Below are 23854 nucleotides of genomic sequence, written 5' to 3'. Positions count from 1 at the left end.
CTGTGTGAAAATGTGATGGGTGAAGGATCAACTAATAGAAGAAAGGAAAATTAAAAATTTGTGATTTCTGCCTATCGGTTAAGAGATGATAGACCAGATATTTTTGCTTACGCTGCTAATGAGCGTTAAGTCTGGGACACCGGGCGGAAGTGTTTTCCATGTAAAAATATTTATAGATTATTGCAAATAAATGTTTAATTTTGTGTATTCCACAGAACAAAAGTTTTACTCTCTGCCCGTACTGCACTATGGTAAACGTCCTCGAGTTCAATGAAAAATCACCAGAATATCGATATTTTGGAAAATTGAAATACATGTATATGTCACCTGATAACTATTTAAAAATTCCAGTGTTTGCATGTACCACATTGGTTGTAATCATCGTCCTACCAAAGCCGGGTGGAGAAGATTTCGGTCCGAATCTCATCAGTGACACGAAAAACGTTTATGATAACCTGAATTTCACTTTGTGACTTCGTTAATCGGTTTCAGGCGAGGAAGTTTTCTTTTTTACCAGAGAAACTCGGGTTTTTCGTCCAACAAAACAGGAAACTCACCAGAGAACCTCCATTATACACCCTAGTAGATAAGTAATGTTCGGAAAGCCCTAATATGACTTATTTTTTTAATTATTATTAATTTTTTTAACCTCCCGAGAGTGAGAATTTTGGACTCCAGTTTTAAGAAAACTGGAGACCAAACATTTTCATAACGCATATTCTTCTGGTATTTTTCAAAAAAGCATGATTTTTGTCAATATCGTTCTCTGCCTTCTTCCAACCGTTTTAATTATCACATGGACAAGTAATTTCATATGCAGATGACGATAACATCTTTCTATCTTAATTGAATTCGAAGAGCTCTCTTGAGACCCTTCTGGGTGGCAGACTTAGTTGAATCGGTGGCCCTCCCACACCAGATGGAAAACACCTGAGTTTGAATCTCGTCGATGAGGTGAGGAATTTTTGTAGGCCTTTTTCTCAACATGCTTGAATTATTGGTCTCAAGTGGAAGTAGCATGGTATACGGCCAGTATTGCCGGAGTCGTTGATGAGCTTATAAAAAGTTTCTCTCATAAAAAGAACATCCAATGACGTGTTCTTTTATATTTTCAAATTAGTATTCTTTTCCATAAGCATAAGGATCATGTAAAAAACTATTATTTTGGTCCATCCGAATAATTAAATTAATCTGCTGTTCTCTCTGTGTTATGTCTAATAATTGCGTGTGTTCTATAGTCGATTTTCTGTTTTGCTGGACGAAAAACCCTGGTTTCTGGGGAAACAAAAATTGCTATCTACGTCCGAGAACGAGTAACTCAGCTACGGACTGAAAAAAGCTCTTTATGGTTCCTCACGTCATCGACGACATTCGAACCCGGGCCTTTCCGCCGGGTGTGAAGCATAAGGCTCTGAGAATCTAGTATCATTAGCATTAGAATTAGTTGAGCAATATGATGCAAGAAAGCAGATTATACAGCATCAGCCAAAAAAAAAAAAAAAAAAAAAAAACACCCTTCCCATTTCACCCAACCAGTCACTCCAAATGTTTGTCTAGTTCAGCCTTAAATTTATTTAAGCTATTAACTTTCACAACAACAGAAGTAAGTTTGTTCCAGTAATCAACCAACCACTGGCCAAAGACAAATTTCCACACACTGTTCTACAACTGTCTTTCCTTAATTTGAATCTATGCCCCTCGGGTTCTTAATCTCACAAAGCGGAAGTATATTGTCTGCATTGAGCCTGCTCAAACCATTCAAGACGTTATACACCTCTATCAGATCACCTTGTAGATGACTAATCTCTAGATTCAGCAACTTGCTGCATTTAAGCTTTTCTTCATAAGCGCACCCCTTTCTTCCTTTCACCAATCTTGTTTCCCTTCTCAGTATTCCTGCTAGCAACTCTACATCCTTCCTAACATAAGGCCTTCAGACCTGTGTACAGTACTAAGGTGTGGCCTGACCATGGCCTTATACAAAGGGATAAACACCTCTTTGTCCCTGCTCGCAAAGTTCCTATACAAAGTGGTCACTGATTTATGATAATCTACCGAATACTTCGTAGCCTTTTTCGGTCCTCAGTACAGCAGCTATCCGATTCAACAAGATGTCGAAAGCATTAGGGGAGGTATGGCCAACCAAGATGCATGTTAAGCGCGCAACAGTGCAGGTATGGAGGTGACTGGTGTATCCAAACACCTAATATGCCTTTCCATAGTGTCCCACAACTGTTCATGGTATTGATATCGGGGAAGTTCAGGGAAAATTGATATGCTGGATCAGAACTCTGTTCCTCAAACTATTCCTGCACAAGAACTGCCCGATGCTCGGCTCATTTTCATCTTGGAAGACCCCATCGCCATTCTGGAAAACGTGTATCGTAGCGGGATGTACACAGTCAGCAAACCGGTGTCGATAGCGGAGACCACTGATACGATTTTCCACATGAACTACGAATCCAAGTTCGTGCCAGTGAAACATGCCCCACAATATATAACCGTCTCCACCGGCCTGCAATTTTGATACTATGGATGAAGAGCCTCATGTTATTGACGCGAAATCCATACACACCATCCACAATGTGGACTAAACGTGACTCATCCCACCAGCACACCTTTTCCTGACTTTTAGCGTCCAGCGCATGCTCTTTTTCACCAGGCAGGTCTTTTACGCCAAATAAACTTGGTTAGAAGAGGATGCGGTAGGGGTCGTCAGCTTGTACAGCCCATACGGGCGACGCACGAAAGGCCAGATTTGTTCCGTGTTGGCCCATGTTTATGGGGTAGTCAACTTTTGAAGAGTGTTGCGCCTGTACGAGTCGTCGAACCCGGCGTTCATCGCTAACATCAACTTTTACAGTATTCCCGTTGGTCGTTTTGTGACAATTTTTAGGCCAGTCCTCAGACACTCACTACGGCGTCTCTCCAAGACCACACCACTTCAGCAATTTGGGAATTCGAGGCATCATCTCGTCGAGCACCCACAAACCGTGGTTTACCAAAGTCCGATAAATCCTTCCTTTTAAACATCACAATCGGAATTTTATTATCTACTGAACAATTTACACATCATCTATGCTACTTAGGTCGACTGACCGACCACTGTCGTACCTCAAGTGGTCAACATGTGGCATTCAGATTTCATAGGGGTGGTCATAATTCAGTGATTACAAAAATAAATCACCTGCACTGGCAGCCCGTCTCAACATCTCAGACAACTTCATATATGAAGTTGCAGGGTTGTTAATTACAATAATATACAGTACTCTGCTGCAACAGGATCGAGAAATGTTGAGTAGATGGGTTGACAGGTGGAAAATGAAGTTTACGCTAAGCTACTAAGCTTACGCTATCTATTTCAGGATATAACGTTGTACCGTATAACAATGGTGGCAAGTTAAGAACGGTAAATCTACACTTAAGTATTAATTAACTTCCAAATCTCGCTATCTCAATTCCGAATAAGCTAAGATCCTGACAAGGTCTATAAGCTACTTATAGAAAATAATTTGATATAACGATTGGTCAATAAAGCGGCTAAATATGGCTAAAAAAACTTCTCGTTCAGCGGTGTTGCAACTTGTAACACGTGGATTTGATACCCTTAGCGATACTAAGTAATACCTACAAAATCTCTAACTAATTTAAACTTTGAACTAAGTATCGTAACTAGGAATATAAAGCTACTCTAGAAAATAAGTTAATATGTCAATTTAAGCTAATAAAACAGAAAAAAACTTCTCTATTCCAGGAGTAGTAAAACACTTCGCCTGCACATTTAACAGAATTTTGGCATTAACGGGCACGGAAGTCTGTTCCACCAATCGACTAACCGCTGGCAAAAGGCAAACTTCCGCACATCTATCCTGCAGCTGTCTTTCCTTAATTTGCATTTGTGCCCTCTCAGGTAATTATTCTGAGCAAGAGGAAGCATCCCAACAGTGTTGAGCATGCTCAAACCATTCAAGGCTTTATACCCCCCCCCCCAATCAGGTCACCTTTTAGGTGCGTACCCACCAGAAACTGTAATCTGCTAAATTTAAGCCTTTCTTCGTAAGAGCAACCCGTCGTTCCTTTCACTAATCTGGTTGCCCGACACAGTACTCGTCCCACAGTACTATATCTTTCTTAAAAATGAGGCCTCCAGACCTGTGCACAGTACTCACGGTGTAACCTGACCTTTGCCTTATACATGGGGATACTCATCTGTTTATCGCTGCTAGAAAAATTCCCCTATATCATTGAGAAGACACAATGAGCTACTCCTGCAGATTGTCTGCACTGCTCAGAAAACTTCATATCTGCCTGAAAACTTACCCCCAGGTTCTTTTCAGTTGCTACCACAGTCAGTGTAGTACCACATAGTTGATACCTTACTCTGGAGTTACTGCTTCCCATATGTATTATTTTACATTTGTCAATGTTATTCTTCATTTGCTACCTCTGCTCAACTTTTCTAGATCCTGTTGCAGCAGCGTAGTGTCATTAGTGTCCTTATTAATATTGCCATCCTTCTTATCGTGTAGAAACTTAGACATTAAGCCTGATATACCATCATCACTATTATTTATGAATACAGAAAACAACAATAGACCCAACACTGAGGGACCCACTAATAACATTAGTCCACGATGAGCAGTGTCCATTTATTACCTCTCTCTCTCTCTCTCTCTCTCTCTCTCTCTCTCTCTCTCTCTCTCTCTCTCTCTCTCTCTCTTTTTTCTCCTACTCAGCCATCCTTTTATCCATAGCGCAATTTGCCTCCAATGTCACCCTGCTCCAATTTCTGTCGCAGTCTTCCATGGCAACAGTATCAAAAGCCTTTCTAAGAGCCAAATTTGTGATATTAAAGTTGTTTACTGCATCCAGTTCCTTTGTGACCGCATCATAGTATCCAATCAAACTGGTACACAAGACTTCCCTTTAACAAAACCGTGCTTTGTCCAAGCTATAACTGCAATCTTATATAGATGATCTTGCGGTGCTTCTTTAACCTCTACCTCCATTAATTTCCCTGGATCGCCTCCGTAACCAGGTGGGAAGGAGCAGCAGTGCGTAGCACACGCTTCTTGATTACACCGTGGTTCGAGCCCATCACCGCCACATACGAAAGATGCGGAGAGGTCAGGGAATGACCACCGCATATCCCAAAACAATATGGCCTTAGTTGCTAGTGCTCTTCAAAACCAAATAACAAGCAAACAAACCTCCATTAATTTCCCTGGAACAGAAGTTAAACAGGTCTACAATTATTGTTTCGCCGTTTAACATTAGCATCAGTAGAGGCATATGATGCAAGAAAGCCAGCTTATGCAGCATCAACCAAAAAAATTAATATACCGGAGCAATATGGCCTTAGTTGCTAATGCTCCTAAAACCAAATAACAAACAAACAAGCCTCCATTAGTTTTCCTGGAACAGACGTTAAATTAACAGGTCGACAATTATTGTTTCGCCCTTTAGCATTAGCATTAGTAGAGGCATATGATGGAAGAATGCAAGCTTATGCAGCATCAGCCAAAAAAAAAAAAAACTTCCATTTCAACCTTCCGTTCGTTCGAAATAGCTGTCTAGCTGAGCCTTAAATTTATTTAGGCTATCAACTTCCACAACAAGGGACGGAAGTCTATTCCACCAACCAACTACCCGCTGGCTAACGACAAATTTTCGCACATCTATCCTACATCTGTCTTTCCTCAATTTGAATTTATGCCCTCTCAGGTGCTTATTCTGAGCAAGAGGCAGTATCCCATCAGCATTGAGCATGGTCAAACCATTCAAGGCTTTGTACACCTCTATCAGATCTCCTCGTTGGTGCCTAGTCTCCAGACACTGTAATTTGCAAAACTTAAGCCTTTCTTCGTAAGAGCAACCCTTCGTTCCGTTCACTAACCTTGTTACACTTCTCTGTACTCGTTCCAGCAGCTCTAAATCCTTCTTGAAATGAGGCCTCCAGACGTGTATACAGTGCTCAAAGTGTGGCCTCACCATTGCCTCATACAGGGGAATAATCACCTCACTATCCCTGCTAGAAAAATTCCTGTATATTATTGATAAGACACCATGAGCTACTCGTGCACACGTCTGCACTGCTCAGAGAACTTCATATCTGACTGCACAACCACCCCCAGGTCCCTTTCATTCTCTACCACTGTCAGTGTAGTACCACAGAGTTGATACGTTGCTCTGGTTTTGCTGTTTCCCCTATGTAGTACTTTACATTTGTCAATGTTAAACTTCCTTTGCCACCTCTCAGCCCATCTGCTCAACCTTTCCAGATCCTGTTGCAGCAGCATAGCGTCAGTAGTGTCCTTATGAACCCTGCCAACCTTTGTATCGTCTGCAAACTTGGACATTAAGTTTGATATACCATCATAACTATTATTTGTGAATACAGAAAACAACAATGGACCAAACACTGAACCCTGAGGGACCCACTTATAACATTAGTCCACGATGAGCAGTGTCCATTGATTATCATTCTCTGGCTTCTCCCCCTCAACCACCCCTTTATCCATAGCAGTAATTTGCTTCCAATGCCACACTGCTCCCATTTGTGCAACAGTATCAAAAGCCTTTCTAAGATCCAAGTATATAATATCAAAGTTATTCCCTGCATCCAGTTCTTTCGTGTCTGCATCATAGTATCCGATCAAATTGGTCAGGCAAGACTTCCCCTTAACAAAACCATGTTGTGTCCGAACTATAACTGAAGTCTTGTCTAGATGATCCTTCAGTGCTTCTTTAATCGGTGCCTCCATTAATTTTCTGAATTATGAACAGAAGTTAAACTCACAGGTCTGTAATTACTTGTGCCAGCCTTTGACACTCCGTTGTGAATTTGGGTCACACTGGCACATCTCCAGTCAATGGGTACCTTTCCTGAGTGCAAGGAAGCTCTCCTAATTATGGCTAAGGGTTTGCTGCCTTCATTAATATGTGGTTAGATCCCATTCACACACTTTGTGAATTGGGGTCACACTTATACATCTCCAGTCCATGGGTATCTCTCCTGAGTCCAAGGAAACTCTCATGATTATGGTTACGGGTTTGCTTTCTTCCTTTGCTGCCTCCTTTAATATAACTGGACAGATCCCATCCACCCTGGGTGCCTTTTTTATGTTTATCTTCAAGAATTTCTCCTCCCCTTTCCTGTTTTATAAAAGCATATAGCTCACTGCCAGAGTTTAATTCACAACTGCGATTCCGCGATTCCCCTTCCTGAATAAATCCCCATGTGTGATTGTAGATGCGAAATACGCATTTAGTTTGTTAGCCACCGTAGCAGGATCATCAAGAGTTGAACCATCAATATCCAGCGGACCAATCTGATTCATCTCTTTCCTTCTAGAATTTACATAGAACTGACAAGAACTCTTTCCTGTTTTTCTTTACACCCTTTGTCATAGATTTCTCATAATCTGCTTGTTGTTGTTATTTGGTGTTTAGGAGCATTAGAAACTAAGGCCATATTGCTCTGGGAATATGCGGTGGTCTTTCTGCAACCTCCGTATCTGGTGGTGACGGGCTCGAACCGCGGTCTAATCAAGAAGCGTGTGCTAATCACTGCTGCTCCTTCATACCTGGCTACGGAGGAGCACTCATAATCTGCCTTTGCCTGTCTATTCTTCTTTGTGACTTGATTACAGACCAGCTGATATCTATCATAGGCTTTCATGTCATCCATTAATTTATATGTATCCCATGGGTTATTCTTTTCTGCCATGTCTGAAAATTTCATCTGACATCCATTTTGGCTTAAGCCTTGAACGTTTCTTATTTTTAAAGCCAAGTAGCTTAAAAGATTGGTATGTAAAGCCAAGTAGCTTAAAAGATTAATTCTTTGAATGCGTACTATTTTGAATTTGCTTTTGGTAACATCAGTCGTTTCCACCATGTAGAATTTAAATACTGCCTCAGAGCACCGTAGTCACCTTTACGAAATTAAAAACCCTTCCCTTTATCCCTGATGGTAGTTACATCCTTGAGTAAATCCCACTTCATCACTGACACTGTGATCAGTGCCACCTAGTGGTCCCTTTATCTGCATATTCTCAATGCATGAAGAAACATTACTGATAATCAGATGTAGTGTATTACTACCTCTAGTTGCCTCCCGAACATGCTGATATAGAAACAATCATCCAATAAATGCACAAAAGCCTTGCGAGTGTGTGAGTGACCATCCCACAAATTCCAGTCAATATCCGGGAAATTAAAATCCCCATTGATAAGACTGATTTACTGGCCCATTCTATTTCCCTGTACAGTTTCATATTATTATTATTATTAGCCATATGGTACAAGGAAGGCTGAAGCTTATGCTGTACCAGCAAAAAAAAAAAAAAAAAAAAAAAAAAAAATTTCACTATTACCCTGATAGAGAGAGAAATCACCAAGAAAGAGAAGAATGATGATATCCAGCTCAGGACCCTGGGTGTGCCAAGTCCATACTCACCAGATGTGAGCCCCTGGGGGTTATACTCATCAGGCCTATTAGGTTATGGGGAGAGAGTGTAATTTCTCCCCCACCGATAAAAAAAAAGTGCGAAATTTTGTTTTTAATTAAAGACTCTATCCCCCACCCCCATTTTTATTTTTAAAATGTGGAATTAATAAATACAGAATACAGTTCTTAAATTTGAACAAAATTTATGCAATAAATATGAAAACTCTTTACAATTCATATATTTGGCAGAACTCTTCACGGCATTTATCAGATCTTTGTTATTTTTAATTTCATTCTTAATATCTGTGCAGTTTAAGTCCCTCAAATTAAAAACGCAGGTAATAATTGCATTAACTGTACTTATCTCTAACCTATTACGCTCACCAGTCCATTGTATTTCCATTAAAGAAAATATTCGCTCGCAGTTCGCGTTGTAACCCGGAATTGCAAATAAATATGAACATAATCTAATAAACTCGCTCTTTTGTTCAAGGTATTCTGTTTTTTTAAAGTAATATTGTTCATTTTTCAACACAACTCAATGTATTCTATTATTTGTTATTTTCGATTTCGTTTATGGCAAATTTTTTTTTAAAACTCCGAACTGATCATATAATAAATTTTCATCAAACTTAATTTCAATATTTACAAATGATTCCAGAGAATTTGCTAGATCCTCCCATTTCGGAATGTTTTTCATTAGCATCTAGTTTAAACGTTCCGTTCGAACGGTATAAGTGTGAAAGTAAGAAAATATTTTTATTACTAACAATTCCACGTCAACGGCTAGTCTTTCTGCTTCCTATTGAACAGAATTATGAAATATGACGCTATACATCCGACATCGTTGATATTGGAATTAACTAAATCTTGGAGTCGAGATAATACTTGGCAATTGGCCTCTTCTGTTGATTCCATCCAAAATTAACATTCGTATTGTCAGCTCCGAACGCAATACACTTTTCTTTGGGGATATTATTTTCCTTCAGGGAAGTAAGGATGTAGTTGGCGATAGTTTCTGATGTATCATTGAATAAGCAATTCATTTTAAGCAGCTTAACTCGCATACCGTTTTTCTCCTTGAAATAATGCAATAACAATGGAAATAGTTTCTCCGATTTATGGTTGCTTCGACGGAAATTCCAAAGAATTCAGTACTACTGACATCTTTTAAAACTTCGTTGAGTGAATAAGGAGCCAGTATATTCTTTATTAGTGCAATTGTTTTCATTCGTGCAGTAGAAAAATTCGCTATTCTCCAGAATATGGTGCACCTTCAGCCTGCCATGGTCTTGGGGTGTTTATTCCCCCTCTTCCAGCTGTTTTAAATAGGAAAACGAGTTCCCGATTTTAAAACAGCGGCAAGGGTGGGATAAACACCCTAACTAACGCTTACCCTAGCAGGTTAGGCACTTGATTTTCAAAGGGGCACCGTGTTCTGGAGTTTTACCGAAAAATTTTGTGCGATTTTTGAATCCTCAAAAAGTTGATCGAAAAGGCTTGAGGAGCAATCAGGACTTTTAAACGACTGATTATGTTTAATTAAATGATACGCCATCGTAAGTTCAGCGATGGCAACCATGTAATGTTCATTTTGCAGTTGCTTGAAATTTCATTGCGTGATTTTTCGAATTAACGTGATCTTTGATATCACATCTCCCACCGTGACTTATGTTGATAAAACATGAGCACATTCAGCCTCATTTCCGTGTCTTCCCCCTTTTTTTTTTTTTTTTTTTTATAAAACTCCATTCTTTCTGGAAGTCCTCTTTGAAAATGCATTTATGTTTAGGCTTTTTTTTTTTTTTTTTTGATTATGCAGCTTAAACTAATTTAAAAAACTTACACAAAAACGCGCTTATCTTTATCTATAAACTGATCGAGCCACGTGCACTGAAAATAAAGGAAGATAACACACATCCGAACACCCAAATCGCTGAACTTAAACTAAAAGTTGTGTGAAATGAAACTGAACACATAACATCGCACGTGCATACACGAGAAATGAAGGCCTGCCAATCAATGCTATACACCACCTCGATTATATGGATTAAGTTTTTTGACCATTATAAAGTTTATAATGAGGTGACCGCAAACTGGCGGTGTACAGGCTGTAACTGACGACGCGATTGAAGACAATGCTCCGAATTCTGCTACTATTTTTTTATTGTGGACAAATAAATTTGTGCAAAATTGTCCATGACAAGAAACCGGGACATTTAAGCGTCCTAAAAAAAAATTTCGGGACACCCGGACAGTTTCACATAAGCCGGGACGTATGGACACCCTAAAGACTTCTCTGAATTTTGATCTCCCAACATAGAAACAATTTTAATGGTTTCTATGCTTTTCTTACATCTATGTGACTTTAATATAGAAATTATAATTTTATCGTTACTTTGTTTATTTATTAATCACTGAATGTTATCACATAAAGTTATGTCTGACAGTCTCTGGGCTCGCTGTGGTTGTCGTTGTAGTCTCTGGTTTCGTTTTCATTAGTGTGACGTGTGTTCTCTATCTCTTTGTACTGACATAGTGTTTTGTATTGGTAGAGAATAAACGGATATTATTATTAATATAATGAAAAAAAAAAAAAAAAGTCGTATCTCGTTTCGAAATGGGCAATAGTGATATGAGCACGCTTCCTTGCAGTAGATGGTCTGCGAATAAATAAAACGTTATACACATTTCCGAGTAGAATTGTCACAATCCGTTTGCGTTTTTTAGCCATTGGTTACAAACGTGCCAATATTATAGGTTGTAATTTTTTATCCACAGAGCACAAAGTGGTAATATACTTACTTCTCTTACTTTGTGCAACAGAATATCTTACTGCTCTGTGTTTTTACCCCTCTCTAGGACTAGCGTTCACTGTTTACGTATCGGGTATTTTGTACAGTATGCACCGGTTTGAAATCCTTTCAATAGATTAATTAAACTGGCGATGTGTAATAATAACAGTATGGAAAGTGCCATATTCAAGCAATTTATATCTGATGGTAAGATGATTTTATGTTTAGACATTTGTATTTCTATTTTGATTTCTTTCTGCGTAAGTACCCGACCAATGCGGGTACTTACGCAGAAAGAAATTGGTCGGGTATTTACGTAATGGGACGGGATATAAGGGAATTTTGTGTTGAGGTTATAAAAGTTATTAAAATTAACTATTTACAATAGTTAAAATTAACTATTTACAATAGTTAATTTTAGTAAACAGCGTAGGGCAAATTTAGAAAAGCTTTGGTAACCGTGAAAGGCTATATATAAGGGCTAATATTTTTCAAGTTATTGATTAAAACTAATATTAGTCTGCGTGTTAATTATTATAGATTGTGTGGTGTTTTCAACATTTTGTGTTTCAGCAGGAATTCTTAAGTATAGAAATTGGAATTGCCACTGACTTTGCAAGTATGGATGGATCAAAAAGTGAATGTCCCATTGTATAAAGCAGCGTTTCCCAAACTTTTTTGCTCGCGGATCCCATTTGGTAATTACATACCTGTTAGTTTAATTTCTATTCCAGGGAAATTAATGGAGGCACTGGTTAAAGAAGCATTGCAAGATCATCTAGACAAGACTTCAGTTATAGCTCGGACACAGCATGGGTTTGTTAAAGGGAAGTCTTGTCTGACTAATTTGATTGGATACTATGATGTAGTCACAAAGGAACTGGATGCAAAGAATAACTTTTATATCATATATTTGGATCTTAGAAAAGCCTTTGATACTGTTGCACATGGAAGACTGCTGCATAAATTGGAGCAGTGTGGCATTGGAGGCAAATTGCTGCTATGAATAAAGGATGGTTGAGTGGGAAAAGACAGAGAGTGGTAATCAATGAACACTGCTCTTCGTGGGCTAATGTTATTAGTGGAGTCCCTCAGGGTTCAGTGTTGGGTCCATTGTTTCTGTATTTATAAATGATATTGATGATGGTATATCAAGCTAAATGTCCAAGTTTGCAGACGATACGAAGGTTGGCAGGGTTGTTAATCACAGTACACTGCTGCAATAGGATCTAGAAAAGTTGAGCAGATGAGCTGAGAGGTGGCAAATGAAGTTTAACATTGACAAATGTAAAGTACTACATATGGGAAGCATTAATCCCAGAGTAACGTATCAACTCTGTGGTACCACAATGACAGTTTTAGAGAATGTAAAGGAACTGGGGGTAATTGTGCAGGCAGATATGAAGTTTTCTGAGCAGTGCAGACAGTCTGCAAGAGTAGCTCATGGTGTCTTGTCAATGATATATAGGAATTTTTCTAGCAGCGATAAGCATTAGCATTAGTAGAGGCATATGATGCAAGAAAGCAAGCTTATTCAGCATCAGCCAAAAAAAAAAAAAAAAAAAAACAACCACTACTCCCATTTCACCCCTCCATTCGTTCGAAATACCTGTCCAGCTGAGCCTTAAATTTGTTTAGGCTATCAACTTCAACAACAAGCGATGGGAGTCTATTCCACAAACCAACTGCCCTCTGGCTAAAGGCAAATTTCCGCACATCTATCCGACATCCGTCCTTCCTCAATTTGAATTTATGCCCTCTCAGGTGATTATTCTGAGCAAGAGGAAGAATCCCATCGGCATTGAGCATGCTCAAGCCATTCAAAGCCTTATACACCTCTATCAGATCACCTCGCCGATGCCTAGTCTCCAGGCTCTGTAATTTGCAAAACTTAAGCCTTTCTTCGTAAGAGCAACCCTTTGTTCCATTCACTAATCTTGTTGCCCTTCTCTGTACTTGTTCCAGCAGCTCTACATCCTTCTTGAAATGAGGCCTCCAGACCTGTATACAGTACTCAAGGTGTGGCCTTATACAAGGGAATAATCACATCCCTGTCCCTGCTAGAAAAATTCCTGTATATCATTGACAAGACACCATGAGCTACTCCTGCAGCTCGTCTGCACTGCTCAGAGAACTTCATATCTGCCTGCACAATTACCACCAGGTCCTTTTCATTCTCTACCACTGTCAGCGTAGTACCACAGAGTTGATACGTTGATCTGGGGTTACTGTTTCCCATATGTAGTACTTTACATTTGTCAATGTTAAACTTCATTTGCCACCTCTCAGCCCATCTGCTCAACCTTTCCAGATCCTGTTGCAGCAGCATAGTATCAGTAGTGTCCTTAACAACCCTGCCAACCTTGGTATCGTCTGCAAACTTGGACATTAAGCCTGATACACCATCATCAATATCATTTATAAATACAGAAAACAACAATGGACCCAACACTGAACCCTGAGGAACTCCACTAATAACATTAGTCCACGTTGAGCAGTGTCCATTGATTACCACTCTCTGTCTTCTGCCACTCAACCATCCCTTTATCCATAGCAGCAATTTGCCTCCAATGCCACACTTCTCCAATTTGTGCAGCAGTCTTCCATGCACAACAGTATAAAAAGCCTTTCTAAGATCCAAATATATAATATCAAAGTTATTCCCTGCATCCAGTTTTTTTGTGAGTACATCATAGTATCCAATCAAATTGGTCAGAAAAGACCTGCCCTTAACAAAACCATGCTGTGTCTGAGCTATAACTGAATTCTTGTCCAGATGATCCTGCAGTGCTTCTTTAACCAGTGCCTCCATTAATTTTCCTGGAACTGAAGTTAAACTAACAGGTCTATAATTACTTGTCAGCCTTTGATCCTCCTTATAAGAGGTGATTATTCCCTTGGAAAAAGCAATGGTCAGACCACACCTTGAGTACTGTATACAGGTCTGGAGGCCTCATTTTAAGGATGTAGAACTGTTGGAATGAGTACAGAGAAAGGCAACAAGATTAGTGAATGGAACAAAGGGTTGCTATTACAAAGAAAGGCTTAAGTTTTGCAAATTACAGTGTCTGGAGACTAGGCACCTGCGAGGTGATCTGATTGAGTTGTATAAAGCCATGAATGGTTTGAGCATGCTCAATGCTGATGGGATTCTTCCTCTTGCTCAGAATAATCACCTGACAGTGCATAAATTCAAATTGAGGAAAGACTGTTATAGGATAGATGTGCGAAATTTTGCCTTTAGCCAGTGGGTGGTTAATTGCTGGAACAAACTTCCATCTGTCGTAGAAGTTGATAGCTTAAATAGATTCAAGGCAGAACTTGACAAACATTTGGAGCGAGTGGATGGGTGAAATAAGGTTTTTTTTTTTGGCTCTTGCTATATAAGCTTGCTTTCTTGCATCATGTGCCTATGCTAATGATTCCCCAAATACTACTTTAGCACCTCTCTTCAGAAAATTCTAGGAGCATCCCTGGCTGCAGATGCTAATGTTCGATAAATACATGTGAGATGCAAGTTTCTCATAGAACAGAAGAATAAGGGGTAGAGGAAAAGTTAGTTTGGTGAATTTGAAGTTGAATGAGAGAAAGAGAGATGGCATTAGAAAAGAACAGTGTCCTTGGAGGTGTCTGTAGAAAAGGCATGCACAAGAAACCACATCTGTATGACTGGGTGGGTGGGGGGGAAGAGAGAGAGACTAGCAGAATATTATTTTTAATGTTGTTGATTTTCAGCAACGTAGTTCAGGATTATGATGTTTGTGGTTGAAATGACCCTTTGAGAAAGCATTTTTATATTAATGTTAAACAGTTTATCAATATCAGTGAATCTGTCTACTTGCAGGGTGTTTATTTTTATTGAAATGTTTGCAGGTTTTCAATGTTACAATATATGTTATGGAATTTTAAGGTTATAGGGCTCATCATTTATTGTTTCAGGTAAGCATTCAAATAGAGAATTTTTTTATTTTTTCTTTGTTACCCATCAATGGATATCTCTTACTTTTTAAACCAACAGTAGCATCACAGTTTTATAAAAATGATATTGTGCAGCCTGGTGGAATTGTGCTTGGAGTGTACTAATCTTTTTACCAATAGATTATGACACATTAATTTTATTCCTTCATTATTTAATAAAAATTGAAAATTTTTCCAATTTTTTTTTTTCGTGTTTTTGCCAATAAAAACGTTCATTAGTTTTAATGAAAAAAAAAGTTGATTAGTTATACTTGAATTTCAGAAAAATATTGGTAATATAAAATAGAAACATGAAACATTTAATCTCTTCCAAATTGAAGTTTGCATTTGCCAAAACTTTTGCAAATGGCATTACTCCAACAAAAGACATTAAACCAATATTTACAAGAAATCCTTTAAAATTAATGTTTCAATAAAATCTGATAATACTCCTATGTGAATAATATCCACATAGGAGAATTATCATGTAAAATAAAAGAATTTACAGTTAATTTAAGGCCAACTTTGATGAAATTTGTGAAGCTTTCGGATAGTAGAAAACGTCATTGTGATTTTCATTGCAATATCATGGGCGCCTCCGTAGCCAGGTGGGCAGGAGCAGCAGTGTGTAACACACGCTTCTTGATTAGACAGGGGTTTGAGCCCGTGACCACTAAATACGGAGGAGCGGAAAGGTCAGAGAATGACCACCACATATCCCTGAGCAATATGGCCTTATTTGCTCCTAAAAAACCAAATAACAACAACAGCAATATCATGTTTATATTTATGGCATGTTTAGCCATATGATTAAATGGCTAATCATGGATTAAATGCTACCTGTTCATCAGTTTCACTGTTAGTGTGGGAAACTATTATTTTCAGAGAAATCCAGCCAACCTTTGGTATTGAACTTCGTAAATGATAAATTTTTTATCTGAAAGAATTCTCTTGCGATAGTATCACATTGCCTGAAAAGCCCTGCAGAAAAATATTTAATCCTTATAATTGGAGATTAGTAGTTGTTACCTTTTGAACCTTCTTAGTAGTGTTTTTAATATTGTATGTGCTGCTTTTTTTTTTTGTTTATATTGTTATTGACTTTGTGCAAGCAGAGTTGGTCCAAGAAACTATGCAGTATTATTTACATTACTCCTTTGCCAGCCAAGTACAGTTCATGTAGTGAAACACTGCATTTTTCTTCTCTGTCACAAGTCTCATCAGTTCATCTGATATCTATTTAGGTCTGGGTTGTGAATGAATGCTTCCTATTTAAAATTTGCTGTTGGTAACGTCATTAATTGGTCCTACTGCTTAGAATTTAAAAACAGTTTGAGACTTCTGTGGTAACTTTTATGAAAGCAGAATCTCTTCTCTTAGTGAAGTAAATCCGACATCAGTACACTGATCACTGTCAATGAATGGCCCCTTTATTGCAGATTATTAATGCATGAGAGAGTCACTGCTGATAATCAATCAAGAACATGCTTTCTCTCATTGCTTCTCCAACCTGCTAGTGCAGAAAACAGCATCCCATAAATTCGCAAGTCTTGATATACTGTGTGAGTGACCAACGAATAATTTTTTTGTCAATATCTGGTAAGATAAAATCCCTCAATTTAAGATATTCTGATTTACTGCCCACTCTGTGTCTGTAAACTTCCTCATTATACTCATTAGTCAATATGCCTATAACACATTTCTACCCTAAGTTTTGTTTTCCCCAGCGTTTATGTCACATGAAACCAACCCAAAATTGCATTGGCAATCTCATAAGGTTGTGCAACCAGAATTAGGATTACACCAGATAAAAGTAAGTAACCTACATGGCTCTGTCAGCTGTGCAAACTATCTGTCTGGCATTTCCTTGTGCTGTTAGCTTGACTTCCCCATAATGGACAATATTATACGAAAACCTACTTGATTTTTAAGATCTTGCGGTTTTCATGCCTGGATTACCTCTCATCCTATGTGTGCAAGATGTTGAATGTCGCGATGTCTGATTATTGGATCAAATTTCCAAGTACACGAGGGGCTCACATCTGGTGAGTATGGGCTTGGCACACCAAGGTTCCTGTGCTGGATATCATCATTCTTCTCTTCCTTGGTGATTCCCTTCTACTTCTGACTCTCTCTCTCTCTCTCTCTCAGAGTAACTCAAATTTTTTTTTGGCTGGTGCAGCAAAAGCCTCAGGCTTCCTTGCATTATTTGGCTAATAATAATAATTTCAGTGTGATTTTACTCTGAATTTGATTGTATTCTAAAATCAGTGGAGACACCACTTTTTTTTCCTTCTCCCAAACCCCTGTTAGACAGATTGTGCAAGGCTTAAGGGGTAGAATTTTTTCCAACCTGGTCTGTGCTTGTTAATAGGAGAGACTGCTACTACAGGAATGGGATACACTTAAATAGAAAGTTTGCAAGAATATTTCCTGATGCTATCGAGGCAGAGTTAGGTTGGTCGGTAAATTGCAAGGACTAATAGATTATCAGTAGCTTCTGGCAAATGTGAAAGTGATTCTTGCACTGCTTCTCTTGAAATGAGCAGCAACCTGGAAAGCAAGGCAATGGGGATTTCCAGGAAAGCTGGGAGTCATAGTGGAACAAGTAAATACATGGGCTGTGTAGGGTAACTAAGAGTATAACAGCAAGGATTTCTTTACTTATATAAACTCTAAAAGAAAGGGGATGAATCTGATTGGTCCACTTGATATTGATGGTTCGACTGTTGATGATCCTGCTCATATAGCAAACAAACTGAATGAGTATTTTGTATCTGTATTCACAAATGAGGAGTTATTTGGTTTTCAGGAGCACTAGCGGCTAAGGCCATATTGCTCCGTGATATGTGGTGGTCATTCCCTAGCCTTTCCGCATCCTCCGTATTTGGTGGTGACGGGCTCGAACCCCGATCTAATCAAGAAGCGTGTGCTACGCACTGCTGCTCCTTCCCACCTGACTACGGAGGCGCCGAGCAGTTATTAAGGTTTGAAAATGGCAGAAGGTTATCAAATTGTAGCAGGGTGCTTAATGATTTTGTAATAACTGAGAGCAAAGTGGAGGAGAAATTGTTGAAGTTAAACATAAGAAAGGCACCTGGGGTGGATGGGATTTATCCAGTTATATTAAAGGACGCGGCAAAGCAACTAAGCAAACCCTTAGCCATAATTATGAGAGCATCCTTGGACTCAGGGGAGGTCCCCACGGACTGGAGATGTGCAAATGTATCCCCAATTCACAAAGGGGGATCGAAGGGTGACACAAGTAATTACAGACCAGTTAGTTTAACTTTTGTTCCGGGTAAAATAATGGAGTCACTGGTTAAAGATGCATTGCAGGATCATCTAGACAAGACTGCAGAAATAATTCAGACACAGCATGGGTTTGTTAAGGGAAAGTCTTGTCTGACAAATTTGATAGGATATTATGATGTAGTTACAAAGGAACTGGATGCAAAAAATCATATTTGAATTTCAGGAAAGCTTTTGACACTGTTGCACATGGAAGATTATTGTACAAATTGGAGCAGAATGGTATTAAGGGTAAGTTGCTACAATGGATAAAAGGATGGTTGAGTGGGAGAAGACAGAGGGTGGTAATTAATGGGTGCTGCTCTTCGTGGACTAATGTTATTAGTGCAGTCCCACAGGGTTCGGTGTTGGGTCCTCTGTTGTTTTGTATATTTATCAATGATATTGATGAAGGTATATCAGGCTTAGTGTCGAAGTTTGCAGATGATACAAAGGTTGGCAGGGTTGTTAATGACAGTAATGGCAGTGTGCTAGTGCAACAGTATCTAGATAATATGGGCAGATGGGTTAAGAAGTGACAACTGAAGTTTAACCTTGACAAATGCAAAGTACTGCATAACAACTGTGTGGTACTACACTTAAGGTGGTAGAAAATGAAAAAGACCTGGGAGTAATTGTGCAGTCAGATATGAAGTTTTCTGAGCAATGCAGACAGGCTGCCAGGGCAGGTCATGGGGTATTGTCAATGATATATAGGAATTTTGCTAGCAGGGAAAAGGAGATGATTGTCCCTCTGTATAAGGCAGTGGTCAGGCCACACCTTGAGTACTGCATACAGATCTGGGAGCCTCATTTTAGGAAGGATATAGATTTTTTGAGCATGTACAGAGACGGGCAACAAGATTTGTGAAGGGAATGAGGGGATCCTCTTACCAAGAGAGGCTTAAGTTCTGCAATTTGCAGTGACTGGAGACTAGGCACCTGTGCGGTGATCTGATTGAGGTGTATAAGGTCTTGTATGGGTTGAGCACGCTGAATTCTGATGGGATCCTTCCACTGGTTCAGGTTACGAACCTAAGGCGGCATAAATTCAAATTAAGAAAAGACAGATGTAGAATAGATGTGCGGAAATTTGCCTTTAGCCAGCGGGTGGTTAATTGCTGGAACAAACTTCCATCTGTTGTTGTGGAAGTTGATAGGTTGAATAAATTTAAGGAGGAACTGGACAGACATTTGGAGGGGATGGTGTGATTTTTTTTTTTTTTTTTGGCTGATGCTGCATATGCTCATACACTTGCTTTCTTGCATCACATGCCACTACTACTACTATTACAGGTGCATATATACTTCCATTTACACCAATGCTAGGAGTATAGTTAATAAATTTGATGAGCTTGAAGTGCTAGTCAAGACATCAAAGGTTGATATTGTTAAGATATCAGAGATGTGGTGTCACACATACATAAGCAGTGCAGAATTGGAATGTGGGGAGTACAAGGTGTACAGTAAGGATAGACCAGGGAGGAGGGGTGATGCTGTTAGTGTAGGAACACATAAAATCTAAGGCAGTGCATCCAATTGATGTTCTTGGACATTGAAACGTTGAGTCTGTTTGGTATGACATAAACACTGGGAAAGGAAAAATGAGAGTAGGTGTGTGTGTGTGTGTTATTGGCTTAATGAATCTGATGAGTATAATGAGCGGTTGTGCAGAGAAATAGACTGGGCCAGTAAATCAGAATGTCTTTATTATAATGAAGGATTTTAACTTTCCAGATATTGACTGGAACTTTTGTGGGTCACTCGCACACTAGCAAGATATTTTTGGATTTATTGGGTGAATGTTTTCTACGGCAGCATGTTTGAGAGGCAACCAGAGAGAGTAATACTCCTGATCTGATTATCAGCAGTGATTATTCATGCATTATTAATTTGCAGATAAAGGAACCACTGGGTGATACTAATCAGAATGTACTGATATGGGAATTACTTCAAGATGTAACTACCATCTAGGCTAAAGGGAAGGGCTTTTGCTTTTGTAAAGTTGACTATAGGGGTCTGAGACAGTTTTTTTAAATTCTGTATAGTGGGATCAACTGGTGATGTTACCAACGTTGAATGGTTTGAGTCTGCTTAATGCTGATGGAATTCGTCCTCTTGCTCAGAATAATCGCCTGAGAGGGCATAAATTGAAATTGAGGAAAGACAAGTTGTAGGATAGATGTGCAGAAGTTTGCCTTTAACCAGTGGGTGGTTGATTGCTAGAACAAACTTCCATCTGTCGTTGTAGAAGTTGATAGCTTAAACAGATTCGAGGCAGAACTAGACAAATATTTGGAGTGGGTGGATGAGTGAAATGAGAAGGGGATGTGTGTTTTTTTTTTGGCTTATGCTATATAAGCTTGCTTTGCTTTCTTGCGTCATGTGCCTTTCCTAATGCTAAAAACATTGAATTCTAAATGGGAAGCTTTCAGGGACTTAATCTTTGAGGCTACTAGGCTTTTCATTCCAACTAAGAAATGCTGTTCAAGGTTGAGGCCTAAATGGATGTCAGATGAATTTATGAGGCTCGTGGCAGAGAATAAGAATGTATGGGATGCATATAAAGTATCAGGTGACACAGAAGCCTCTGGCAGGTATAAACTAGTCTGCAATCAAGTCACAAAGGAGGTCAGGCAGGCTAAGGCACATTATGAGAAATCTTTGGCAAAGGATGCAAAGAAAAACAGCAAAGAGTTCTTTACTTATGTAAACTCTAGAAGGAAAGGGATGAATCAGATTGGACCACTTAACATAGATGGGTTGACTATTGATGATCATGCTCAGGTAGCTGATAAACTGAATGAGCATTTTGCATTTACATTCACACATGAGTAGTTATTCAATGAGCGAAGTTCCCTAAGTTTATCAAATGCTAACAGCAAGTTAAGTGAATTTGTAATAACTGAGAGGAAAGTGGAGGAGAAATTGTTGAAGTTAAACATAAGGAGGCACCTGGGGTGAATGAGATCAATCCAGTTATATTAAAGGAGGCAGCAAAGGAAGTAACCAAACTCTTAACCATAATTATGAGAGCTTCTTTGAACTCAGGAGCGGTGTCCCCATGAACTGAAGGTGTGCAAATGTACAGTGAAACTTCTCCTAACGGACATCTCTCTACAACGGACATTTTCAAATTCCCCAACTCTCCTCTATTGGTTTTAACGTGTTTTCAGCTTCTGTCTAGCGGACATTCTTTGTAACGGACGTGGACAGGCAATCTGCACTGTTTTGTTTAGATTAGAACTTAATTTGATCTCCCCATAACAGACAGCGGGCGAGCTCACGGCCCTTTTTCTAGGAACGTTTCTTCCACGTATTGCCTCAATCGTGTGTTTATTTTCTATTTCCGATTCTCTGAATTTTATCAAGGTTTACGTCACGGTTCTAAACCCTTTTTCAAGAATTTTAAGGCACGTGTAAAACTTCTGATGAATTCGGTGTGTGCAGGGGGGGGGGGGGAATTTGGTTGGCCTTTCGTCTTTTGAGTTTCAGTTTTCAGTTTTGTTCAGTGTCATGTGAAGTGCACAATGTCTTCTCGTAAACATTTAACTTTAAAAGATAAAGTCGAACTCATTAATGCGTATGATCGGCAAAAAAAAAATAGGGTTCACAATTTCGCTGCAAAATTGAAAATCGGGAAGACGCAGGTAAGCGACATCCTGAAGAAAAAAAATGAACTGCTCAACAATTTTGGCAACACGGAAATGATCAGGTTCAAAAATCATTCCCGAAAACTGTTGGACTTCAAATTGACAATGTTATGTATGAGTGGTTTTATCACGTACGTGCTAAAAAAATTAGGGAAAAGGCTTTGGAGGTTGCGAAATCTATGGGAGTAAATGAGTTCAAAGCTTCTGTGGGATGGCTAGACAAGTCCAAAACTCGGCATAAAATTTCTTGGAAAACTGTAAGTGGTGAAGGTGGATCTGTTGATACTGGGGTTGTAACAGAGTGGACCGTCAAATTGGAAGATTCATGTCGTGATTTTGAAGCTAAGGATATTTACAACTGTGACGAAACAGGGTTGTTTTTTAAAGCTCTTCCTGAAAAAGCGAGTCTAAAAACGAAAAGTGCCAGGGCGGAAAAATTTCTAAGGAATGCTTGACTGTGCTGTTGTGTACAAATATGCTGGGAGACTTTGAACAACCTCTTGTTATAGGAAAACCACAAAATCCTCGTTGTTTCAAGGGCATGAAGTTGAATCTTTTGAACGTTGACTGGAAGTCTAATAAAAAAAGCGTGTCTGACACGAGATATCATGAGCGAATGGATAAGTCACTTTAACCAAAACATGATTCGTCAAAACAGAAAAATTATTCTTTTCATGGATAATGCTGCATCTCACCCGCACATTGAATTGTCCAACATTCAAATCGTTTTTCTGCCACCAAACACATCTGCAGAGTGTCAGCCCTTGGATCAAGGGATAATAAAAAATTTTAAACTTCACTACAGAAAACGTGTTTTAAGACATCTCATTGCAAACATGAACGATGTAACATGTGCGAGTGACCTTGCAAAGAAACTCAGCATCCTAGATGCGATTCAATGGATTTCCTCTTCAGTAAACGTAATTAGAAAACAAACTGTCGTGAACTGTTTTGTAAAGTCTGGCTTCTCAAACGCAAAAATTGAAGTTGTGAACAGCAATGTGGAGCACTGAGAAGAACAAGAACTTCAACATCTATTGATAATATACGATACTTCCGCTACAAGTGACCCTGGCTACAAAGATATAGACTCGAACCTCACTACAGAAGATGGTGCTCTAGACATCAACAACATTATCATCGATATTGTTCAAGAAGTTCCTCATGAGGATGAAGAAATGGGAGGAGGTCATTCTGTCGAAGAACATATTAATGATGAACCACCGATGAAAATGGAAGAAGCGCTCATACAAATCGATCGTTTAAAAATGTTTTTCGCCGCTGAAGAAGATACTGAAGGACTTTCGATGGTTTCTTCACTCCAAACAAATGTTGAAAACAAAATTATCAGCCGGAAGAAGGTGCAGAAGAAAATAAGTGATTACTGTATGTATTTTTCTTAAGATAAAGTCATAATATGCATAGCACAATTGTATGTATATTATTTACAAAAATATTGTGCAAAATCTTATATAATTTAATTTAATTTTACATTAAACGTTTAACAATTTTTCTTTCTTTCTTTCCTTTTTTTTTCTCCTTCAGACTTCTTGTTAGCTGACACTTCTCTCTAACGGACAAATTCTCGTTCCCCATGGCTGTCCATTAAAGGGAAGTTTCACTGTATCATCAATTCACAAAGGGGTTCAAAAGGATACACAATTATGTATAGACCTGTCATTTTAACTTGTGTTCTGGGGAAAATA

General features: G+C 38.9%; 1 protein-coding gene across 1 annotated transcript in view; it reads left to right on the top strand.

Annotated features, from left to right (window-relative positions):
• Positions 1–11044: 11044 nt before the first annotated feature.
• fws (Conserved oligomeric Golgi complex subunit 5 four way stop) overlaps positions 11045–23854 on the top strand; it is a 372604-nt gene continuing 359794 nt past the window's right edge. Inside the window, exon 1 of the mRNA XM_090384621.1 lies at positions 11045–11454. Coding sequence (XP_090240747.1) covers positions 11400–11454 — 55 coding nt within the window. The 5' untranslated portion in view covers positions 11045–11399. The remainder of the gene's footprint in view (positions 11455–23854) is intronic.

This window comes from Mastigoproctus giganteus, chromosome 11 (assembly GCF_048544385.1).
Source record: "Mastigoproctus giganteus isolate SK-2022 chromosome 11, ASM4854438v1, whole genome shotgun sequence".
In the NCBI taxonomy this organism is placed as follows: domain Eukaryota; kingdom Metazoa; phylum Arthropoda; class Arachnida; order Uropygi; family Thelyphonidae; genus Mastigoproctus; species Mastigoproctus giganteus.
This window is presented reverse-complemented; position numbering and strand designations above follow the sequence as displayed.